Source organism: Diabrotica virgifera, chromosome 7 (assembly GCF_917563875.1).
Source record: "Diabrotica virgifera virgifera chromosome 7, PGI_DIABVI_V3a".
NCBI lineage: Eukaryota > Metazoa > Arthropoda > Insecta > Coleoptera > Chrysomelidae > Diabrotica > Diabrotica virgifera.
This window is the reverse complement of record NC_065449.1, coordinates 90,950,296-90,972,362: the sequence shown is the minus strand read 5'-3', so window position 1 is coordinate 90,972,362 and position 22,067 is coordinate 90,950,296. Positions and strand designations below refer to the sequence as shown.

The window sequence follows — 22,067 nt, the reverse complement described above, 5'->3', positions numbered from 1 at the left end:
TATTTTGAAAAATCTATTGAACCGATCTTAATGAAATTTACAGTATTGTTTTACTGTGTTTTTTAGGGTGAAACATGAAGGTCCTAAGTGTGGCATAAATGGTTGAAAAACGTAAAATACGAATACTTGTTTTTGTATGTTTTTTTTTTTCACAATTATTGCTATTTTGCAACAAGGGTGACTATTTTTTACATTTTTAACCAATTCTATATTGTAGGAAATTTAATTACGCAACTTTTATGTTAGTACAACTTTTCTCGAAAATGAATACTTTTAAAGTTATAATAAAAAAACCAAGAAAAAAATCGAATTTTTCCTTAATTTTTTGACATTTTGATTATTTAAACAATGTTCCGGACCTTCTTGAGAGGGAGGATAACTCAAATATTATTATTTGATATATTTTCAAGCAATTTCTGCAAAAAAATTTGAGTCACCTATCAACGTCCAAATGTACTAATATTTTTACAGATGCGCCCTGGTCTAATACGTAGTGACGGAAGTGACCGTTATTTCTGGGAAGTTCATTTTATCTAACAATAAATCACCGAAAACTTTTGTTTTCAATACTTCCACAAAATTTATTATAAATAAATAGAGCTCGGGAAATATGCAAAATGCATATTAAGTGCATATTTGCATATTTCGGATAAATGTTATAAGTGCATATGCATTTATTAAAATTGCATATTTTCAGACTTTTTTACCTCAAACGATACCAACAGAAAAAAATTTAAAGAGAAATGAGAAGTCTCAGATCTAAACAATAAATCTGAAATTCTCGTGGAACCATTTTCCGGTAAGGTACTATTACACTTTAGAAGACCAAAAATAAGCATTTTTTCAAGATTTTTTTCTTAGAACCTTTATTAAAAATGAACATAAAACTGTTTACATATTAATATCTATTTCTTAAAGAATACAAAAAATATATCTTTTTTTTTATTTGTATACTTACACTAATATTGTAGAGGGCGCCAAAGTCGAGGCCTCGAAAAAAAGTAGCTCCGATGGCGGACAGTTAATCTCAGGATTGGGATCTCTGAAACAAAAAAATCGTACGGCATTTGAAAAAGGAAGGTTTCTTACGTGACAATTTACAACAGTGAGTGAAAAATTCCGCAAAAGAAATATTTTACGGAAATTTGAAAAAATTTTGTGAAAAAAACGCCCGTTTTTCTTCAGTTTTTCACGGTTAAAAAATATTTATCTTTTATTTTTTGGTTAAATTGTGGTAAATTGTCACGTAAGAAACCTTCCTATTTCAAATGCCGTACGATTTTTTTGTTTCAGATATCCCAATCCTGAGACTAACTGTCCGCCATCATTTTTCGAGGCCTCGACTTTTGCGCCCTCTATAATATTAGTGTACGTGCATAAATAAAAAAGATATATTTTTTGTACTCTCTAAGAGTTAGAGATTAATATGTAAAAAGTTACTGAGAAAAAAATTCTTGAAAAAAATGATTATTTTTGATCCTGTAAAGTGTACTTAGTACCTTAATCATTGCCTTTTACAATTTATAAGGCAAGGAGACGACAAATAGAGGAGACGAAGGGACTCTTCAATATGCAGTCACATTTTGTTAGTGAATCAATTTTGTTATTTAAATTGATGCTGCGCCATATGAGCAAAGGGGAAAACATTTAAAAATATGTTTTTCAAATTTGTTACTTGTTTAGCACATGCTTTAAATAGAGTAGCAGAAACTGTATGGTCAGAATTCCAATCGTCAATACCCTTGTATCAAATATAAAAAATATTTTTAAAAGCCCTTCTACGAGTACAGGTGTATAAAGATCGTTTACCTAATGTGCCTTTACCACCTGAAGTTGTGATAACTAGATGGGAAACATGGTTAAATTCTGTAAATTTCTTAACAGATAATTTTGAGGGAATTAGAGGTGTCATTTGTTATAAAAAAATGTGTAGATGTTTTAAAAAAACCGTTATTAAAAAGTAATTTGACACAAAAAAAAATTTCTTGTGACTTTAGCATAAAATAATAATTGTTTATGAAACAGAAGTATGCTTTTTGAGAACGCACGCGATATTTAGAGCACGAGCGACAGCGGAGCGAGTGCTGTACATCGCGTAAGTTCGCAAAAAGTACTTCACGCACAGTCTCATACAATATTTTATCTACGATAAACAAATAAAAAAATTAACTTTTCGTCACTGGAATTCATTTCTATTCTCCAATTTTTAGTTTCTAGTTTAGTATTCTACAATTACTCTATCTCATATTATATATAAGTTTTTAGTTTGTGAAAACTGTCATTGTAGATAGCAGTGCGTAATGGATTTAAAGTGTGCGTGAAGTAACAATGTATTTTAAATGGGATTTACTTTTTCGAACTGTTTTTTGACACATTTTCATATAATCAAATATCCTTCACTTTCGCGTTGTCATGGTGATGACATGTGAGCAATAAATTACAACAAAAGTTTTGAGAGTTTTGTGGTTTGATAGAAGTTAGAATTGTTAAATGTCAAAGTTCTAAAACTTGTAAAATAAAAATGAATTCCAGTGACGAAGAGTTACAGTTTTTTTTATTTGTTTATTGTAGAAAAAATATTGTATGAAACTGTGCGTGAAGTACTTTTTGCGAACTTACGCGATGTGTAGCACTCGCGCCGCTGCCGCTGTCGCTCGTGCTCTAAAAATCGCGTGCGTTCGCAAAAAGTATACTTCACGAACTGTTTCATAAATAACTATATTTATTAAGCTTAAATGCCTCGACAGCTAAGGCCATTGGCATAAAATAAATAATTAAATACCTTCAAAACCAGGATTACCGCGTTTTTTATTTATATGCAATAAATGCTTCTTCTTCTTCTTTAAGTACCGTGCCCAAATTTTTAGGCGTGGGTAGCTTCCATAACAATTTGCCGATATCGTTCTCGATCTTGTGCGGCATGTAACAATTGATCTGCTGATGATAAGCCAGTCCACTGATGAAGGTTTCGGAGCCATGAATATTTCTTTCGACCAATTCCCCTTTTTCCGTCGATCTTTCCATTGAGTATTAACTGAAGCATCCTGTATCTGCTACCTCTCATTATATGCCCCAGATATTCAAGTTTTCTCTTTTTTATCATCTTCATTAAGTCACCTTCGCCTTGACATACTCTGTTTAAGACTTCTCTGTTTGAAATGCGTTGAACCCAAGATATTCTGAGCATTCTACGATACGACCACATCTCAAAGGCTTCTAATTTGTTCTACATGTTAACCTTCATGATCCAGGTTTCACATCCATATAGTAATACAGGATACAAATAACATTTTAGGAACTTGATTCTTAGTTGTAAGTTCAGCTGAGAGTTGCTCAGAATAGATCTAAGTTTCATAAATGCTCCTCTTGCAATTTCTATACGAGTTTTAATTTCTTCATCCGGATTTAGTGTCTCGTTTATCCAACATCCTAGGTATTTAAAATGGTTAACTTTTGTTATTGATTCATCATTGACAATTAGTTGCATAGGGCCGACATCTTGTTTACTAACCACAAGTAACTTTGTCTTTGTTGCATTTATGTTAAGTCCGTTATTGGAGCATTCTCTAGTGACTCGATCTATAAGGAATTGAAGATCTTCGATATTTTCAGCCATGATCGCGGTGTCGTCTGCATATCTGATGTTGTTAATAGTTTCTCCCCCGATTCGAACTCGACATTGTCATTCCAAGGCTTCATTAAAAATTATTTCTGAGTATACGTTAAACAAAGTTGGGGATAACACACAACCCTGTCTGACACCTCTTTGAATGCATATTTTGTCTGTTTCTTTGCCGTCTACCAGAATAGAAGCTTCTTGATTCCAATATAGATGTTGTAAAAGTCTCAGATCTTTATCGTCTATTCCAATCATTTCTAGATATTCAAACAACCTATCATGTTGAACTCTATCAAACGCCTTCTCAAAATCTATAAAGCAGACGTAAGTTGGTTTCTGTACTTCCCATGATCGTTGAAGTTATGTTAACATTGAGAACAAAGCTTCTCTTGTTCCCAATCCTTCTCTGAAACCGAATTGTTTGTTTCCCATTGTCGCTTCACATTTCTGCTTGATTCTATTAAGAATTATCTTAAGAAGTAGCTTGAGAGAGTGGCTCATGAGACTAATTAGTCTAAAGTCTTTACATGATGATGCATTAGGCTTTCTTGGGAGTGGAATAAATGTAGACTCTAACCATATCTGTGGCATCATGCCAGTCTCGTATATATGGTTATAAATTTTTGTTAGTTGTGAGACATTGTCGTCATCCAGAAGTTTGAGCCAGTCTGATGGTATTTGGTCAGGGCCTGGAGATTTCCCATTTTTGCTCTGTTTGATGGCTTTCTCTACTTCCGCTTTTAAAATACTAGGACCAGTATTCGTATACTTTGTGGTGTTAAGTGGTGGCCTCGTATCCAGGAAGAGCTCTTTTATATAGTTAGTCCATTCTTCCTTTTTTTCATCCAAGTCGAGAATTATTTTACCTTTGGAGTTTCTCATAAAGTGAGGAGTTCTTTTTCTCTGAGTGTAGGTAATTTCTTTAAGCTTTTTATGTATATTAAACTCGTCATGTTTTCTTTGTAGTTCTTCCATTTCACGACATCTTTGTTCCATCCAGTCCTCTTTTGCTCGCTTAACCTCGTATCTTATTTGTCGATATATCTCTCTATACCGAATCTCGTTTTTGTTTTTCCAATTTCTTCTTTGTTGAATAAGGTCTAGTATTTTATCGGTCATCCAATCTTTTTTCTTTATTGGGTCTTTTTCTGGTTTGAAAACTTCGTTTGCTATGGTGATCATGGCGGAATTCATGATATCTCGATTTTGACCGATATTTTCTTGTCCAGATCTTTCTAACTGTTTTTTAATCTCACGATTTATCTTATTTCCGAACTCATCTGATATTACGGCATTTCTTAGGAGTCGAGTATTAGGTTTCTTCTGCGTTGTGGGTGCTTTTATTCTTTTTAGTTTTAATTTGAATCCAGCACAGAGCACATTATGGTTAGTTGCTGCGTCTGCATTTGGGTATGTTTTTGCAGATGTAATACTGTTTCTAAACCTTCTATTAATGATAATGTAGTCAATTTGATTTCTGACTATCTTTCCCTCTTGATCAGCTGGAGATTTCCAGGTATATAGTCGTCTTTTAGGTTGCTGAAACAAAGTATTTGCTATAATGCATTTCTCTTCTTGGCAGAACTGTATTAGTCTTTGCCCTCTTTCGTTCCTTTCTCCAAGTCCATACTTTCCGGTTATATCTTGTGTGATTTCGGCACCAACTTTTGAGTTGAAGTCTCCCATAATAATTGTAGCTTCATGTTTTTTGTGCTCCGGAGAATTTGTTTAATTTGGCTGTAGAATTGCTCAATTTCTTCATCTGGTTTGTCAGCTGTTGGCGCATAGACTTGTATTATATTAATATTCAGTAGTTTATTTTGCAGCTGAATCATCATGATACGATCATTGAAAGGGACGAAATTTCGGACGAAATTTCGGATACGCAATAAATGCATAGAAGCATATTTTAGTGCATATTTCAACTGTTTTTTTTTGCATATTTGCATGCATATTTTAGGGTTTTTTAAGTGCATATTTCCCGAGCTCTATAAATAAATGTCATTACAGCTATTTCCTGTTTCGATAGAGAGGCTTTTTTAAGTGATGTGTTTTTACTATGCGTCTACAAGTCTACTCTTTATAGTCTTTACAGGGCTGCTTTATCCATTAGTCAATATAGGCAGTTGCCTAGGGCGGCAAATTGTGAGAGGGCGGCAAAAATACTATATAAAAAATATTTGTGTATAAAAATTAAAATCGAATAACAAGTATGTATGTTCATCCATTAATGAAATAGAAGCGGGATTCATTTCTAAATAGAATAAAACAAATTGCACTTATAACAAAAATAAAACAAACATAGCATTCTCTTATCTCAACACTATTCATTCAAAAAGAACAGAAGTCATAAATTTAGTGATTATTAGGCCGCCGGCAGCTGAGCCAAGGCGGTGGGCCATTGAACACTTCAATATTGCACATTTTGCAGAAACTAAAGATTTGACTTGTCTACAGTAGGACATCGAGTTAAAGTTGGGATTTTCAAACTGTATTATTACAAGTAGATAAGGTTGGTGTCGTCGCACAGATATACTCCAGGGAAATAAGCAAGAAATAAACCATGTTCGGGAAACTGAAACATCGAAGTAGCTGACTACTTTTTTAGTTATTGTTGACTGTTGACCTATAGTAGGATGAAAACGTATATGTTTCCTGCCTAGAGTTCGCGTCCGTTTTTTAATTATTAACAATTTAGTGCAATCAACGCGATTTTTCCATTTTCTGGACTCAATTAAAAAGCTAAATAGTTGACATAAAATTACAAAATTTATTTTTTTTGGAACATTGAAAAACCTTCAAAATGACGATTTTTGAAAATAAAAAGGTTAATTTGTTGCTTCGTAAACTGCAAAATAACTGAAAATCGTTATTTATTAATAACTTTTACTGAAACTAACTTAGAACTGTAGTGTTTCACTGAAAAATGGGTATTGGGGTACATAAAAAACCCTCAAAATTTGAGACCGATCCATTAATTAGTTTAAATTTATTCTACTTGTTTATCCCAGAGACCTTTGTTTTGCAATAACAAGTGACAGAAAATAATGAAGGTAGGACAATTCTGCGTATGCCAAATGAAAGTAGAAATGTGATACTATCAAAATGTATTAATAAAAGATAAAAAATTATCTAATATAGTAAAAAATCCTTGTTTATAATCATTTAGAATAACTTTAAAAATATTGTTCGTAGAAAACATCTTTTTACATATTCGAAAAGGTGATATTTTAAAAGTCAATTTTTAAAAATGTAGTTCAAATGGTGACTAGTCATGGTAAGTGAACGTACAACGGCCTACTTTATTCAGATGGACACACCCAAGTTTTTTATGTGTTTTGTCCCGTAGAACACGAATTTTTTGGTTAACAGTTGATCCGGATGTCGGTAAGATTGTTATAAACAAAAAACTTGAGGAATTATATAACAGCGATTCTTAGCAAAACAAACCTATTTTTCTATTATTTTTCACATAGTTTTCGAGATAAACGCGGTTAAACTTTCAAAATATCGAAAAATTGCAATTTTTGAACCCGAATAACTTTTGATTAAAAAATAAAATAGCAATTCTGCTTATCGCATTCGAAAGTTCATGTCAAACTATAGCGGTTTTGATTATTTGCATTGCTAAAAATTATTTTTTTTATTGTTAAACAAAGCTATAAACACATAGTGCTTGAGTAATGTTTTCAATACATCTCTCATTTAAAATTGAACGAGTAGGCGCGTCTACAAACAGACAATTTCTACGTATCATGCCTTAAAAGGCATGCATTGGGCACAGGTCAAAACGCTCAAACATACTTATAATAATAATATGGAACATTACGCCTGATGTAAAATAAAGAATATTTTAACACATTTTCAAACATTATTTGAAGAACCTAAAATTCTTATTTAAATAAAAAATTCTGCTTGCATTTTCTTTTTCGCAAAAATGGTACATGTTTGAAGGGCGGCTACTAGAGAATTGCGTAGGGCGTCATTTGACCTAAACGCGGCCCTGAGTCTTTAACTGAATAAGTTGAGGTGTGGGAGCAGTTTGCCCAAAGTTGGTTATATAGAATTATGTCTGTATTTCTAATTAATTTCCATAGATTCCAATAAGGATACCTGAAGGCCTTTATTTTGAATGTCATAAAAAGAATGATTATGATCTAGAAGGTGAAGTGCGTCCGTAGAATCTGTTTTTCTATTATTGAAAGTCCTTTTGTGTTCTGTTATACGTTCTTTAAAGGTTATACCAGTTTGACCGATGTAAGTTTTTGGGCAGTCATACAAACTTGAATGTAGTGAATTGCACCTCATATGAAAAAAACAAGAGGGATTTTTGTGACAAATTGAATAAGAAATTTAAAAATGATGCTTAATTTTAAATCTCTTTGTGACGTACCACGTTACTGAAACCATTTTTAAATAAGAAAAGTGCCGGGGTAGTATAGCTGAATCTTAATTTCACGTAAATATTCTAATAAACCTTATAATTTTTTTTAATGTTTCAGTTGATTTAAGGTATTTATATCTATGTGTATACCGATTTTTAAGCGTACTCGCTCTTCTTGTAGAGATCTATGGATGAGTAACACCGAGACGCAAGCCATGTCTAGCCGTACTCTCATTCATAAGTCGATAGAGCAGACACAATTTAGAATTTTAAATTACTTACTACGTTACCATTCTCGTTTTCTGTTCAGGTCCTGACCATCGTTCTCTATATCACTCACAGTGAAGTTAATAAGATTCGGCCGTCTGGCCCGTTTGACTATATTTTTTTTTTGTTTCAGACTTTAAACGGACAACGAAAAACTCAGTCATTCGCGGAGGCTATAGATTCAAATGGTATATTGTATTATGGATTAGTGGAAGATATTAAAATAGCCTGTTTTAATACCAAATCGGGATACTACGGGAATGACGGTTGGGCTACAGATATTGTAGCAGATAATCCTGTGAGGTTTCAGTTTCCTAGTGGGATGAAGGTAATATAAAGCAGTAAAAACTAGTTTACCACATGTATTCGTTTTATATAAAGGCACGTATCCATTACGTTGATGCTCCGTGCTCCGTGTAACTGTTCCAATGGATATGGCATGCGCTCCTCTACATCTAAACCGCCACCGATTGGATGGCCGAGGGTGAGCGCCGAGCGGGAGCACCAACGTATCCACTATGTCGAGCAGCTATACGGAGCTAACGTAATGGATACGTGCCTTAAGGTACGTATAGATATGCGCGCCGAACACTTCGCGCCGTGTGTGCGGTACGCGTTCGTGGCGGGTTTGTTAAGCCGGCCTCAAACGACTCGTGTACTTCGCAAGTACAGAATTATTCGCCTACTTGGAAAGTATACGAGTTTGCGATTGCAATGACAAACAGGGCACTCACACGACGTGTACAATTTAACAAGTACGCGAGCGTAAACATTTGGCTTAACGACCTTGACAAATGAATCAGTGGTGTGATTACTAATAAATAGACCAGGACATTAAGGGAAAAATAAATCGATATTTAAATACATCACGTAGAAAGTTACAACTTTTTTCATTGTGTTCAGGATGACACCATCAAAAAAGCCAACAATAGAAAAATGGCTGGAAATGCATAGATGCATTTTAAAGTGCACGATATGCATCCAAAAGTGCATAAACATGTCAAAATAAGTGTATTAGGGCCAGATTTTGCTACTCGAGGGTTTTTGGGTCGCTGAGGACGAATACGCCATCAGAACTGACCATCGGGGCACCTGGTGTCCAGGTTCACTGCTAAGGCACGTCATATCTAGAGTTTAGAGGGTTTTCGGCACTAAATTTATGCAAACACATTACTCGGGAGTTTTTGGGATAGCTGAACCTAAATATGCCATCAAAACTTACCGCCCGTTGCACCTGATGCCCAAAAACCCCCCAAACTCCTGAAAATACCATGCCTTAGCATTGTGTACCAGGTGGTCGGGGGTAGGTTCTGATGGCGTATTCGTATTCAGCGACCCCAAAAAACTGCCTACTTAATCTATTTGCATGCATTCAGTGCCGAAAACCTTAAAAACCCCAGAAGATGACGTGCCTTAGAAGTGACCACGGGCACAAGGTGCTCCGGGGGTCGGTTCTGATGGAGTATTCGTGTTCAGCAGCACCCAAACCCCCGTATAATTAGTTTGCATTAATTTAGTACCAAAATCCCTCGAAACTCCAGAAGATGACGTGCTACAACAGTGACACTGGGCAATAGGGGCTACGAACGGGGGAGGTTCTGATGGCATATTCGTATTCAGCGACTCCACAAACCTCCAAGTAAACTGCTTGCATCAATTTAGGGACGCTAGCACTCGAACCTCCAGATGACGTGCCCTAGCAGTGACCTTGGGCACCAGCAGGTGCTCCGGAGGTAGGTTGTGATAGCGTAGTCATGTTCAGCGATCTCAAAAACCTCGCGGGTAACAAAACTTGGCCCTTAATATGCTTATTTTGACATGTTTATGCACTCTTTAATGCATATTAAGAACTTTAATAAAAAGCAATTATTAATTAGGCATTTTCACACATTTTTCTATTGTAGACTTTTTTCCTGACACCATCCTGAACACAATGCAAAACTAGCAAGTCTCTAGGTGGTGTATTTAAAAATCGATTTATTAGAATAGCATAGAATAGAAATATGCTTTATTGTCACTGAAAATTTTTACAATTTTATGGACAAAGCTTACATACAGTCAAAAGAAAACATAATATCAATAACAAATAACAACTACAATTTACTAAAATTAGATAAATCGTCAATATATGTACAGTATAATATAAGATATAAAATCCAAGACAAAAACAATTTATTTCAAAATTTATATAAATTGCAAATTGAACATACTTACAACAAATAAAATAAAATACATAAGGAACTGACATGCTTATACTACTGCGTATGAAACCCAATTTTCTTAGTTATTCATTAAGAAATTCTTCTATTGAATAGTATGATCTTTTAGATAGATAGGCTTGCAAGATATTGCAGATTTAAGTTGTAACGGGAGATGGTTGTACAGTTTATTTGCGGAATATAATATATATTTGTTTACTAACTCAGTGGATGGAATCGGTAAATAAATGTCAAAGATTGAATTTTTGGTGGAGTAAAGATGATTGGGCCTTGCTGGAAAGACATGAAGGTGTTTACGAATTAAACAAACCGTTTCTAGAATATATAAAGATGGAAGTATTAAAATTCCGTGTTCTCTGAAGTAACTTCTGCAATGTGTAAATCTTCTGAGGCCAAACAAATATCTTATTGCTCTTTTTTGCAATTTAAAAATAACATCAAATTGAGCAGCTGTACTAGAACTCCAAAAAGGAAGACCATATCGAAGATAGGACTCGAACAACGAAAAATATGTTATTTTAGAAGATGCCAAATTGAGTTCCCTTGAGACAGATCTTATTGCATAGCAAGCTGAGGCGAGTTTCTTACTTAACGAATCGATATGAAGGGACCATTTGAGGTTGTGTTTATATTCCGGTGTTCTTAGTGCTAAATGCACTGGTCTAAATGAATAGTCGCAGTAAATGCCAATTATTTATACATTTCGTTTGACCGCCTCTGCAAGTATAGACAAGTATGTACTTTGCAAGTGTACGAATAATCGTGATCCCTTTGACTCGGGTCATTTTTACCGACAACAGTTGGAAGACGAACGAGTGGCAACGAGTGACAAATAATTGTACGAGTAACTCACTCAGACGACATGGCAAGTATACGCAAGTGACGATTATTCGCCAAGTACACGAGTCGTTTGAGTCCGGCTTTAGATTAGTACGCGTAAGTGACACACAAACGGTGCGCACGCGATTCAACTTCTGTCGGTGCCAAGAACCCACAGCGCACACACGGCGCGAAGTGCGGGGCGCTTATATCTATACATACCTTTAAGACGCCCTATTTACCCGAGGCATGAATGCCGGGTGTTTTTCTCCTTAAAGATCTGTTCTTTGTTTCCGCTGTAACGGGTAGTTCCTTTCGGAAAACAGCCTCAGTAAAACACAGGTTCAAAATAAATAAATATATTCTGGATATTTATATACAAAGTACAATTAAAATAAATAAAACGGGATAGTTCCCGAAAGTTGGCTGTATACCATCTAGGTAAATAACTTAACGCGAAGTAAAAAACTCCCTGGTGTAGTTGGTATAAAATTTAATTAAGAATTAAAATTCTAAGAAATCCAAAAGGATTACATTCATTGTTCAGAAAATTTTCGGACTTATCAGTCCATCATCAGTGAACTACGTGTCCTTGCAAAATAGCCTCACAATGCCAAACACTGGTTGGATTAACCCTTAAGTACTAACACCCCTTCTCTCAGACGGCATCGCTTGTCGAAAGTGGGATATTTCCCTTCCTAGAAAATTTTGAAGGTCACCCGTTTATGACTTTTCAAGTTAGGTTGTTTTTTAGTAGTACTGAATTTGACAATTTGCGGCAGGTTTTTATTCGAAAGATATTTAGGCTCAAAGTGTGATTTCCGTCTAATAGACGGGGTGTTAGCGTTTGTGCCCAGTCCGTCATTACACATAACGTGCCCCAGTTCGTCAAAAAACATCAAATAAAGGAATAAAGACCCTGAGGAAACTCTTTTAAAATGGTTTGATGAGATAGAAGATGATAGAAGACGACATAAGCGAAGTGAAATCAATTTGTGATGAAAATGTTGCCACTGACTACCATTGCTACATTGTACTAACTTTAGTACCTGTCAGTTTTTTTGTTTTAACATTTTTTAAAAACCTATTTATTTTCATTTTTCTTACTCTTCGTTTAACTCGATTATAAATTTTTAATAAGATTCTTTAATTTGTTTAATTTTTATCATACTTTGTTTCAGGAGTAAAAACGTACACAAACAATCCTTCCATTCTTGTTATAATGTTTTTTATTTTAATAAATACAGAAAAACTAGATTAATTACTGTTTTTTAGATAATTAATACTTTCAGTAAGTCATTGAGATATTTTTTTGCATTAAAATATTTAACAAAAACAAAAATTACCACTAAAATGTTAAACCCGTCTGTCAGGCGGTTAGTTAGTGTTTACGTCATTGATTTAAGATGTTAGTGCTTAAGGGTTAAATGTTCAAATGACATTATAAATAAAAGAAAATATTGTGACTTATAGCTTATAGTGGACGGCAATGGATTGTCTCCAGGGACATGTGAATACTCTACATTTTACTTAGTTTTTTATTACGTCTGCTTTCGAACAAGTTAAGTCTGCTAAATGTTTTTTTAACGTGGTCCAAAGCAGACGTAATAAAAAACAATGTAAAAGTAGAATACTCACATGTTCCTGGAGGCAATCCATTGCCATCGACTATAAGTCACATTATTTTCTTGTACCTATTTATAATGTAGTTTGAACATTTAACCCAACCAGTGTTTGGCATTGTGGCTATTTGCAAGGATACGGAGTTCAATAATGAAAACGTTCTAAAAATGAATGTAATCCTTTTGGATCTTGTAGAATTTTAATTGTTAATTAAATTTTATACCAACTACACCAGGAAGTTTTTACTTCACGTTAAGTTATTTGGCAGTATATTCTCCTACCATGCCTCCTGCTCGTGTAGAACATGCTGCCAAATTAAAATGGAGCTTCGCAGGACACAATGCCCGACTGAAGGATAAAAGATGGAATCACGAAATACAACAATGGAGACCGTGGTTAGGAAGAAGAAGCAGAGGAAGGCCACAAATGAGATGGGCTGATGAGATAAAGAAGTTTGGAGGACACAATTGAAAACAGGTGGCGCAAAATAGACAAAACTGTATTGAATTGTAGACAAAGTTCGATTATTGAAGGCTGAAGATGAAGAGGAAGAAGAATAAGAAGAAGAAGAAGAAGAAGAAGAGGAAGAAGAAGAGGAAGAAGAAGTTAAGTAATTTAAAATCAAGATAATATAATAAAACAATATTCTGTTCTTCGTTCTGCCCTGAAGGGAGTTCCATTGGCGTACGTTTGTAAAAAAAACAAAATTGTATTTACTATTATCAAAAATGCAATAACAATATTAGTATAATAATTTGCGTGTAGCAGTTACGCTGTACGCAATCAGTGCATGTATAAATAATTAGACAGACCCGGAGCCACATTATACCTCAATCGTCCTCAAGTCAATCCGTTAGGAACTGGATGGTCACCGGCTGGCGGCCTTGAGTTCCTTTCAACTCAGGTTTTATGATATTTGGCTCTCTTTTTAAATACACTCTCAGCGGCCAGTCTCCTAGTATCCATCGGAGTGGTGGAGCTTAGTGGGACTGCGTTGGTATCGATGCACGATTAGTACCTTGCCAGCGATGCTGAATGTGTAGCTATAGAGGCCAATCGTTACACCGCCTAGAACACTATGACATATTTCCACCTAGTTGAACCCTATAGGGTAGTGGTAAAATCAAAGGGAGTCTAGTATACGGATAGAGTGTAATCTTGTCGAGTGAAACAAAGTTTCTCTCATCGTCTTCATAAAATGGATAGAGCTACATGTATTGTGGCTATTCTGGTATCGCTTATAATACGTCTCGGTCTGTTGAAACAAATCCAGTGGCGTAACTGAAGATTCCGGGGCCCCCCCGCGACAATTTTTGTGGGCCCCCGTATTATAAACCTAACGACAACTAATAACAGTATAATTACTCAAATATGTGTAAATGACAATATTTGGCATTTCTTTAATAAGTCTTCATTAGTTAGTGTTAATAGATTTTTTGGGAATAGACATGAAAACCTATTATACATCTATCTTAATCCGACAAACCTAGTAGTAAGTTGTTGCAATATTATATCTAAATTTACATTGAAAACATTAACTACAAAACCTTTTTTGCTTAAAGTTATTTTTTCGTCGCAGCTGAGCTCATCGTAACATTGTTTTATACGTTTATCCGTTTATTTTTAAATTCCGGTATAATACCCCACTATTTTGCTATTCCTGCTGCTTTTGCTAAAGTTTCGGAAAACGAATTTCTCATTTCTAGAAGATTATCAAGAGTTTTTTCAAAAAGTTGAAGGGCGATCGTTAACTCTGCCGTTTCAGATTTCAAAAGTGTTGATGTAGATTAATAAAGTTATTAAGAGGAAAGGAACATTTTGACGCCTGTCAAAATTATGTATGTATTTTAAATATAATAATTGTTTTCAAATCCTGAGAAAACTAATAAGTATTTTTGAAAAATTTAAACGCAGAATGAAAGATTATTTTATTACCGAGGGCCGAAAGTCCCATACAATGAATAAAAAGTTTCTTTTGAATGAGATATTTGAAATTAAAAAACACACTCTCTTAGTTTTTCACCCCTGTAACATATTAAAATAAACAATATAGAAGTTTTCAGGGACTACCGGCTCTCGGTAATAATGTAGTATTTCATTCTGCGTTTAAATTTTTCAAAAATACTTCGAAAAAATGAATCCCATTTAAATAGCATTGAAGCCGAAAGTTCGTACCCATCCCCTTAACGGCAAATGCAAAATTATTCATATGCTCTAATAATGCATTAACTTATAATTTTTCATCGTTTTTTAGATATAAATGAAATTTTCGTTAAAGATTTCATTACTTGTCGGAAAGCTCGACGCAAAGCCATAACAGCATCCTGTCTGGATGACCACCGGGTTTCACATATCGTTTTAAACCCATATTAAGCTGCACCCCCCACCATCGCGAATAAAGTTCGGACTAGGCAAAAAATTTAGTGCTATTTATGTGCTAATTAGTTGCTCTATTCCGAATTTTGTTGCTCAAACCGTTTACCAGGAAATCGGGTTGAAAGTGGGGGGGTGCAGGTTAATGTAAAACTGCACCCACCCACACCGAAAAAAGCTCAAGCTTCTAGATTTTTTTGGTGATAAATTTAGTGCTATTTATGTGCTAATTAGTTGCTCTATTCCGAAATTTGTTGCTCAAACCGTTTACCAGGAAATCGCGTTGAAAGTGGGGGGTGCAGGTTAATGGCAAGCTGCACCCACTCACACCGAAAAAGACTCAAACTTCTTGATTTTTTTTGTGAAAAATTTAGTGCTATTTATGTGCTAATTAGTTGCTCTATTCCGAATTTTGTTGCTCAAACCGTTTACCAGGAAATCGCGTTGAAATTGGGGGGGTGCAGGTTAATGTAAAGCTGCACCCACCCACACCGAAAAAAGCTCAAACTTCTTGATTTTTTTTGGTGATAAATTTAGTGCTATTTATGTGCTAATTAGTTGCTCTATTCTGAATTTTGTTGCTCAATCCGTTGACTAGGAAATCGCGTCGAAAATGGGGGGTGCAGATTAATGGCAAGCCTGCATCCACCCACACCGAAACAAGCTCAAACTTCTTGATTTTTTTGGTGAAAAATTTAGTGCTATTTTTGTGCTAATTAGTTGCTCTATTCCGAATTTTGTTGCTCAAACAGTTGACCAGGCCATCGCGTTCAAAATGAGGGGGTCCAACTTAATGGCAAATTGCACCCACCCACACCCAAAAATGTCCAAACTTATTGATTTTTTTTGAGATAAATTTAGTACTATTTATGTGCTAATTAGCTGCTCTAATCCGAATTTTGTTGCTCAAACCGTTGACCAGGAAATCGCGTTCAAATTGGGGGGTCCAGCTTAATGGCAAGCTGCACCCACCCACACCGAAAAAAGTTCATACTTATCGATTTTTTTTTGGTGATAAATTTAGTGCTATTTATGTGCTAATTAGTTGCTCTAATCCTAATTTTGTTGCTCAAACCGTTGACCAGGAAATCGCGTTGAAAATGGGGGTGCAGTTTAATGGCAATCCTGCACCCACCCACACCGAAACAAGCTCAAACTTCTTGATTTTTTTGGTGAAAAATTTAGTGCTATTTATGTGCTAATTAGTTGCTCTATTCCTAGTTTTGTTGCTCAAACCGTTGACCAGGAAATCGCATTGAAAGTGGGGGTGCAGGTAAATGGCAAGCCTGCACCCACCCACACCGAAAAAGCTCACACTTCTTGATTTTTTTATTAAAAAATTTAGTGCTATTTTTGTGCTAATTAATTGCTCTATTACGAATTTTTTTGCTCAAACCGTTGACTAGGAAATCGCGTCGAAAATGGGGGGGTGCAAGTTAATGGCAAGCCTGCATCCACCCACACATAAACAAGCTCAAACTTTTTGATTTTTTTGGTGAAAAATTTAGTGCTATCTATGTGCTAATTAGTTGCTCTAATCTAAATTTTGTTGCTCAAACCGTTGACCAGGAAATCGCGTTCAAATTGGGGCGGTGACAGCTTCTCATTAGACGCACAACGAAACACTTGTATGTTCACTAAAACAATGAGAAATAAAATCAGATAGAAGTATAATTTGATGGTACGTGTTCCCTAAATTATTTTAGTTCCAAGTAATATGTACGAGTAACTTATTTATTTAACATAGAACAGAGACACATATTAGGTCTGGATCCCGCGTATGAAAAAAAAGTTGATTAATAGCAAGCTGAAAATTTGTTAAAAGATTAAGGGTGTCTAGTCGGATAAACTTTGATATATGGGAACACTGTAACAGGGGCAGTTTTAATTGTGGAACAGGTTAAAAATTTGGAACGGTCAGACCACGAAAACGGCACATTTATTTTGTCCGACAGATCAGACTTAAACTCTCCGAACAGAGATTAAACTCTCATGCAAAAATCACACTGCTATTTATCACCTGTCGTAATTCCTGTCATTTGACGTATTCTACATGTTCCACTCATTAAAACGCCCATTTGGTAATAAATATCAGTCTGATTTTTGCATGAGAGTTTAATCCCTGTTCGGAGAGTTTAAGTCTGTTCTGTCAGGACAAAATACATGTGCCGTTTTCGTGGTCTGACCGTTTCAAATTTTTAACCTGTTCCACAATTAAAACTTCCCCTGTTCCAGTGTTCCCATATATCAAAGTTTGTCCGACTAGACACCGTTAAGCTATTAACAAATTTTCAGCTTGCTATTAATCAACTTTTTTTTCATACGCGGGATCCAGACCTATATGTATAGCGCGGAGCCAGGTCGGGTGGGATAAACTAATGCATTTGCAAGTTCTACGGTTAGCAACAAAATGGGATACCGATATATTTCGATAGTACGTATCATTATCATCATCATACAGCCCTTTTCGTTCACCACTGAACATAGGCCTCCCTCATTTTTGTCCATTGTGCTCTATTTTGAGCACTTTGCATCCAATTTCTTGACATTTTCTTGAGCTCATCAGTCCAACGAGTAGATGGTCTTCCTCTACTTCTTTTGTCTAATCTCGGCCTGCACTCTTCGTCCACTCCCCATCACTGATTCGGGCGACGTGTCCGGCCAAGTTCCATTTCAGGGTGGCAATTCGGGAAATTACATCGGTAACTCCTGTTCTTCGCCTTAAGTCTTCATTTCTAACTCGGTCACGAAGCGACATACTCACTCAGCATTGACCTTTCCATTTTCCTCTAGGCTATTTGCAGCATTTTAGAAGCTGTGGCTGTCAATGTCAAAGTTTCGGCACCATAAGTCATCATAGGCAACACAAATTGGTCAAATGTTTTACGTTTTAGAGAAATTGGTATGTCGCTTTTAAATAGGTCTTTGAGTTTTCCATAGGCTACCTATGGTAGGTTTATTCTTCTTTGTAGTTTGCATATTTGTTTGTCTCTTGTGATCTTTATTTCGTGTCCAAGGTATATGTATTTTTCCACTAGCTCTACTTCGTTTTCTCCAATATTGATATTTCCACTAGGTACTAGGTTTGTCATGAATTTTGTTTTGGAGATGTTTATTTTGAGACACCTACACTGGCGTACACTAACTAAAGTTCATGTAGCATGGTACATATCTTCTTGAGGTTGTCAGAGAACAAAACTATGTCGTCTGCGAATTTCAAATTTGTTAATCTTCTACCGTCAATATTCAGGCCTCGCTCTTCCCAGTTAAGTTATTTACAAGCATATTCTATAATTGCGGTAAAGAGTTTAGGCGATAAGTTATCGTCCTGTCGGACTCCTCTGCCGATTGGGATATGGTCCGTGTTTTTATGTAGTTTCACCGACATAGTTGCGTTCTTGTATGTATTGTAAATTAACCTTGTGTATCGGTAGTCAATGCGGCATGCTTGTAGTACTTCCAGAATTTTGTCACATTCTACCGTGTCAAAGGCTTTATGGAAATCTACAAAAGCCAAAACGAGTGGTCGATTGTATTCGATAGTCTTTTCTATTACCGTTTTAATGCTCTGTGGGTGATCATTTGTTCCAAATTGGCTGGTAGAAATCAAGTTTTTCTCAAGACGATTCGTTACTATTCTTGTAAGGAGTTTGTATAAGTGACTAAGAAGACTTATAGGTCTGTAATTTTCTAATTCATGGGGATCTCCTTTTTTGTACAATAGAATTACTTGAGCATTATGCCATTTGTCGGGTATATTGCTATCTAAAAGGCACATGTTAAAAAGGTCTTTTATTTTCTTAAGAAGACAAGTGCCTCCGATGTTTATTGCATCAGTAATTACACAATCTTCGCCTGGAGATTTTTTATTCTTATCTTTTCTTAGGGCTAGTTTACAATCTAGAAATATATGTTCCAGGGCAAAAAAGGTGGTCTTTTGTATTTGTTTAAAAAAATTGTTTAAACAATTTCTGCCCAAAAATTCCGCCATATATCCTTCTTCTTCTTCTTAAAGTGCCTATCCGTTTCGGATGTTGGCGATCATCATGGCTATCTTGACTTTGTTTACCGCAACGCGGAACAGTTCAGTGGTAGTGGTGTTATACCACTTTCGTAAATTTTGAAGCCAGGAAATGCGTCTTCTTCCCGGCCCTCTTTTACCATTTACCTTCCCTTGGAGAATCAGTTGGAGAAGGCCGCAACGTTCTTGATTTCTCATTACATGTCCTAGATGTTCTAATTTTTTTGTTTTGATGGTTATGAGAATTTCACAGTCTTTCCCCATTCTACGCAGCACTTCTACATTATTAATTCGTTCAACCCAGGATATACATAAGATGCGCCTATAACACCACATTTCGAAAGCTTCGAGCCGATTCATAGATGCAACAGTTAGTGTCCACGCTTTCATTCCGTAGAGCAGAACTGTGAATATGTAGCTTTTCAACAGACGGTATTTTGTTTTTAATGATATGTCTCGACTGTTGAAAATTAGTCTCATTCTAACGTATGCTGCTTTCGCTTTTATTATTCGCTGTTTAATTTCTGTCGAGTGGTCCCATTGGCTATTTAAATTCGTACCCAGATATGTATATTGCTCAACTCTTTCGATATTCTGTCGGTTGACTGTAAGTTGAGCGTTTAATATTGGTTTTTTACTAATTGTCATAAATTTGGTCTTCTTCTGTTGCTGACTTCTGTTATACGATTTGTTAATATCTGTAAATCATTCAGATTATCGGCGAAAACGGTGTCATCTGCATATCTAATGTTATTCAACCATTCACCATTTATTAATACTCCCTTCGCACACAACCGTCTAAAGCTTCTTTAAATATCCATTCAGAGTAAATATTGAATAGTAGTGGAGATAAAATACAGCCCTGTCGTACTCCTCGTTCTATTGCAATTTTATCAGTTAACTGGTCTTCTATTTTGATTTCTGCCGTTTGATTGTAATATTTGTTTCTGATAATCGGTACCCTTCAGATTTGTTTAAAGGGGACATTTTTTAATAGGAATCCACAAAGAAACCGAATCAGAAATGTTTTCAGACTCACCATATGGACTATATGGAGCAGTCTCACCATATGGACTATATACATACTTCCACATTTTGTAATAAACATACAAACTTTCACCAAGTAACCATCATGTTGATGTAAGATACGAATACGAGTGTGAATTATAAATTTCTAAAAAAAAATACAAAATCTTTGTGGCTTGTGAATGTTTTAAAAATAAAACAATTGAATATTAGTCTTAAAGGTGGTGTTGAAGCGGCTGAAGTTTCATTCTTCGGTGAGGTATCTTACAGTCCGACCAGATTCACTTTGTATTTGAGATTTGGATGCGCATTGTTGTTGACTATCGGATTTTCCAAATTTTGTGATTTTTATTTTGATAACATCTCGTTAAGTAAAATACCTGCACGGTACCAAAATAAAATTCAGAAAATGTGGAAAACCCGAACGCCAAACATTAGTGCACATCCAAAATCTCAAATACACACTGAATCTGGCCCGAGTGTACACTGGTGAGTGTTTTATATAAATCACTAATATAGTTTTAAAAATTTTTATTACAAAATCTAATACAATATCTTACATTTATTAATTATTATATTAACAGAAATAAAATACATTTTGATATAGCACAAATTATTTGCGGTAAAACTCAAGCAAATCTATTAAATTTTTTCTACAATCACTTGATAAAGAAGACTTTTTCGCTTGTCAATGGCAACGAAAAGTTAACGTTTACTGAGTACCGTCACTTTATCGCGCTAGCGCGTTAAAGTTTGATTACCGCGCGTCGTCCGTAGCAACCGTACAACCATACAATACTCGTACAATTTGAAAATTCAAATTGAATAGTTATTTATGTATTAAGAACGAAAAGTGATACATTATTGCTTGAGAGTAAGAGTTACCACTCGACCGTAGCGGAGAGCGGTAATTACTCGAAAGAAATAATGTCACTTTGAGCTTGTAATACATACAACATTTTTTCTACAATCACTTAATAAAATGAAACTATTTTTAAATCACTAACTTTATTGTAACTATTTTATATCTGTCGTTATAATGTCATAACATTAACTTTTATATCTTTCAGTTTGAATGTTCAATGTGATTGTATTGTATGATTGTACGGTTGCTACGGACGACGAGCGTAAAATCAAATTACGCGCTAGAGCAGCGTTTCCCAAATGGTGGGTCGCGACCCGGTACCGGGCCACGAAAGCAAAATGCCGGGTCGCCTCGCCTCGCCGTTTCACATGAACATCTTCTTTTAGACTGCGAAGTGCGTTGACTATCAAAAGGGAATGTTTAAAGAAAACTTTTTTTGAATTAATTGAATAATTCAAGGAAGAAATTTCAATATTCTTAGAACAACATCCACCAACGGCTAGGGATGGAATATTTCAATTTAAAGACAGTTTTCATGATGCAAATCGGTTAATCAAGGTAGCGTATATTTGTTATATTTTTGACTTCTTCAAGAATTGAAATATGACATTACAAGGTAGCAATGTAGTACAAGAGAAGCTGGAAGCGGCAATAAAGTTTGAAAGTTTGCCATACTTATTTAAAAACACCCTGTATCGATGAAAAATAAGGCGAGTTGTTAAATTATTACCTAACTTTTTTACTATCCAACATAAGCGAATGAATCGAAAAACAGAATGTTAAGAGTAGAGTAGAGTAGAGTATTTATTGGTAATAATGTACAAATGTACTTTTACAGGTCAGCAATAATT

The 22,067-nt window shown here is 35.3% G+C and overlaps 1 protein-coding gene across 2 annotated transcripts in view; it reads left to right on the top strand.

Moving 5' to 3' along the window:
- LOC126887829 (major royal jelly protein 3-like) overlaps positions 1-22,067 on the top strand; it is a 175,141-nt gene that overhangs the window by 131,865 nt on the left and 21,209 nt on the right. For both annotated transcript variants that reach the window (XM_050655697.1, XM_050655696.1), the window contains exon 7: positions 8,404-8,598. In XM_050655697.1, coding sequence (XP_050511654.1) covers positions 8,404-8,598 — 195 coding nt within the window. The remainder of the gene's footprint in view (positions 1-8,403; positions 8,599-22,067) is intronic.